The 3,777-nt window shown below is 43.2% G+C and overlaps 1 protein-coding gene across 1 annotated transcript; it reads left to right on the forward strand.

Annotated features, from left to right (window-relative positions):
* The first annotated feature begins 2,587 nt into the window (after positions 1-2,587).
* On the forward strand, positions 2,588-3,334 carry LOC129245254 (larval cuticle protein A2B-like). The gene is made up of 2 exons (XM_054883314.1): positions 2,588-2,656; positions 2,749-3,334. Exons 1-2 carry the CDS (start codon positions 2,645-2,647, stop codon positions 3,322-3,324), a joined length of 588 nt encoding a protein of 195 aa, XP_054739289.1. The 5' UTR covers positions 2,588-2,644; the 3' UTR covers positions 3,325-3,334.
* Positions 3,335-3,777: the final 443 nt, after the last annotated feature.

Here is a 3,777-nt window from a genome sequence, read left to right on the forward strand (position 1 = left end):
TGTTTGAAGACAGGAGGTACTTCGTTTTGTCCTCGTTCACCACCAAACCCATTCGCTTTGCCTCTTTATTCAGTTTGGAGAAGGCAGAACTAACAGCGCGTTTATTAATGTCGATATCATCGGCATACGCCAACAATTGTACGCTCTTATAAAATATTGTGCCTGAGCGATTCAGTTCTGCGGCTCGTACGATGCTCTCCAACATCAGGTTAAAGAAGCCACATGACAGCGAGTCACCCTGTCTGAAACCTCGTTTGGTATCAAACGATTCGGAGAGGACCCTCCCAATTCTGATGGCGCTGCTGGTGTTGAGCAACGTCATCTTGCAAAGCCGTATTGGTTTTGTGTGGATACCAAATTCAGACATCGCGGCATACAAATAACTTCTTTTCGTGCTGTCGAATGCAGCTTTGAAGTCGATGAAAAGATGGTGTGTGTCGAATCTTCTTTCATGGGTATTTTCTAAGATTTGGCTTATTGTGAATATTTGGTCGATGGTAGACTTTCCAGGTCTAAAGCCACACTGATAAGGTCCAATCAGTTTCTTGATGGTAAGCTTCAGCCTTTCAGACAATACGCTCACTAGAAGCTTACAGGCGATATGTAGAAGACTAATCCCGCGTTAATTGGCACAGATTGCCGGATCGCCCTTCTTATGGGTTGTGCAGAGCACACTTAAATTGAAATCGGCAGGCATGCTTTCATCCGACCACATTTTGCATTACCAGCTCCTCGCTGCCATGTTTCAATAGCTCAGCGGGCAGTCCGTCAGCGCCTGCGCCTTTGTTGCTCTTTAGCCACGTTATCGCTACTCTCAACTCGTCATGGTCGGGTAGCGGAACGACAATTCCATCCTCAACGATTGGGGCATCAGGATCTTCACATTCTCTATGACATGTGCAGCTATCACTGTTTAACAGGTTCGAGAAGTTTTCCCTCCATAATTTATGTATTCTCTGGATGTCAGTCACCAGATCGTCGTCTTTGTTCTTACAGAAAAACACGGCGATCTTAAAATCTTCTGTAAGCCACCGAAATTTCGCGAGTTGTTCTCATTGGCATCTCACGCTCTTCGCACTCACGTTTTTCGGCCTCTCGATTCTTCTTTTGGATAATACGTCTCTCTTCCTTTCTTAGCTCTCTGTAGCGATCCCACATGGCTCACGTTGCACCCGATCGCAGCGTGACTCTATAGGCAGCATCTTTTCTTCCTGCTCCAGCATGACATTCTTCGTCGTACCAATTGTTTTTTCGTGCTCGCCGGAATCCGATTTCTTCGGCGACAGTAAGTAGAGACGAGAAATGTTGCTCCATTGCTCGTGCCTGCCGGTTTGTTGGGCAGTACTCTCTAAGAGCACGAGTGAGGGTCGAATGGCGAATCTTCTGGCTGTCTGTTGTGATTGCAGCTTTTCGCTGTTGAACATTCTTTGCGTAGGTAAATGTACGTTTTTTGCTGCACAGAGCCGTGTGGGCAGTTTGGCTGCAACGAGGTAACGATCCGAGTCGATGTTAGGTCCTCGGATCATACGTACTAATACACTAGAAACGTGCCTTCCATCTATCACAACATGATCGATTTGGTTTCGCGCTTTTCGATCAGGAGACAGCCAGGTAGCTTGACGCCTCTTCTTATGCTGGAATCTGGTGCTGCAGACTACCATGTTTCGGGCCCTGGCGAAGTCGATCAGCCTCTGTCCGTTTCCGAAAGTTTCGTTGCGCAGGCTGATTTTTCCGTCTGTGGGACAAAAAATTCCGTCCTTGTCCACCCTGGCGTTGAAGTCGCCAAGCACGATTTTTGTGCCGTGGCGAGGGCAACGCTCATAGGAACGTTCCAGGCGCTCATATAAGGAATCTTTGGTCGCATCGTCCTTCTCTTCCATTGGGGCGTGGGCACAAATTAATGAGATGTTAAAAAAGCGGGCTTTGATGCGGATCATTGCGAGACGCTCGTCCACCGGAGTGAACGACAATACTTGGCGACGAAGTCTCTCTCCCACAACAAATACGACACCGAATTTACGCTGCATCTGTAGTATCCGGCGTCTACTATGAATATCCTATGAATACAACTTTGCAATGTACGTAATATAAAATGAATTATGCAATATATTTGTATAATATTATATATCGAAAAAGCAAATATTTTTCTCGTAATTTTTTTCTGGCACAGAATTATTAACTACTGCCTCCTCATTTGAATTTTGCCAAAAAGCTCATAGTCAAGCCAGATACTCCGGCTCCCGTACATTTATTCCCACACATGTAGTACATAGTATATTCATACTTAAATACACACGCATGTAAGTATGTGCTTTTTAATCCAATATGTGGCCTTACTTTTTTCACGGTAACAGTTCACTTTCATAAATTTTTTAATGCTAACTCAAGTAAACTTGCACCAGTTTGATAGTGTTCAGTAAATTAATTGACCGTCAAGGTACATTCATATGAATATTCACAAAGATGCACACACACACGTTTAATTAAATAATATTTGTACAAAAGAAATTGCCAACCATTAACTCAACAGGTGTACAGTATAAAACAGTTCGCTGACGGATATTTGGTATCATTCACTTCTTGCTATCGCAGCGACAAAGAACCCAGTCTTTAGTTACGAAACTATTCAACACATATCCGAAATATGGCATTCAAGGTAAATTTCAAGCTCGCAATGGTTTAATATAACATTCTCCAATTGCTTGTCAGTACTTATAGTAATGAACCTAATTTGTTTTTTCTCAACAGTTTGTATTCGCACTCGCTTTCGTCGCTGTTGCCAGCGCTGGATACGCCCCCATTGCGCCGGTATACCATGCAGCACCAGCCTCTGTTGCATACCATGCCGCACCTGTTGCCGTCGCTCAAAAGGTTGTGGTCAAATCGGAGGAATACGATCCTCATCCACAATACAAATTCTCTTATGGCGTTGACGACAAACTGACTGGTGATTCCAAGAGCCAAGTAGAGGAACGTGATGGTGATGTAGTTCGTGGTGAATACTCGCTCATCGACGCTGATGGATACAAACGTACCGTCCAATATACTTCGGATTCAGTGAATGGTTTCAATGCTGTCGTAAATCGTGAACCACTTGTGAAGGCTGTTGCTGTCGCTCCAGTTGTAAAGACTGTGGCCCCAGTTGCTCACTATGCCGCTCCAGTTGTTCACCATGCCGCTCCAACTGTGGTGAAGACTGTTGCCCCAGTTGCTCACTATGCCGCTCCTGTAGCTCACTACAGTGCCCCTGTAGCTCATTACTCTGCTCCAGCCGCACATTACACATCGTATGCCGCACCAGCCGTATTAAAGTACCACCATTAAAAACTAGAACCATTATGAATATTTATCTAAATGAATGAACGATTGTATAAAATACTTTAGACGATGTTATTCTTATTTATATATTACGAATATATTTTGAAATTAAAGAGAAAAACTTAAAAAAAGAAATTCAATATTACAATATACTTCATTCTTTTTAAGGGGGGAGCCTCATGTAGAAGTCTCAAAAAATCGATTTTTTTGTTTTTCGATAACTTGAAAATATAGTATCTTAGGAATATACTGTGAAATTTCCATCTCGAAATTCTCAATATTATAGCTTCTACAGCCCATTAATTAGGTAGAGAGCGGTCCGCGCGCTCCTGTACCTCAAACTTTAACTGTGTTTAAAAAATGACCGATTTTGAGGCTTCTACATGGACTTCCCCCCTTAAATGCGTTAATTCGCTTTAATTTAAGCGAGGCCTTGATTCTTTTTTTATTTTGTTGCTG

The sequence above is a fragment of the Anastrepha obliqua genome, chromosome 1, assembly GCF_027943255.1.
Source record: "Anastrepha obliqua isolate idAnaObli1 chromosome 1, idAnaObli1_1.0, whole genome shotgun sequence".
NCBI classification, from domain to species: Eukaryota; Metazoa; Arthropoda; class Insecta; order Diptera; family Tephritidae; genus Anastrepha; species Anastrepha obliqua.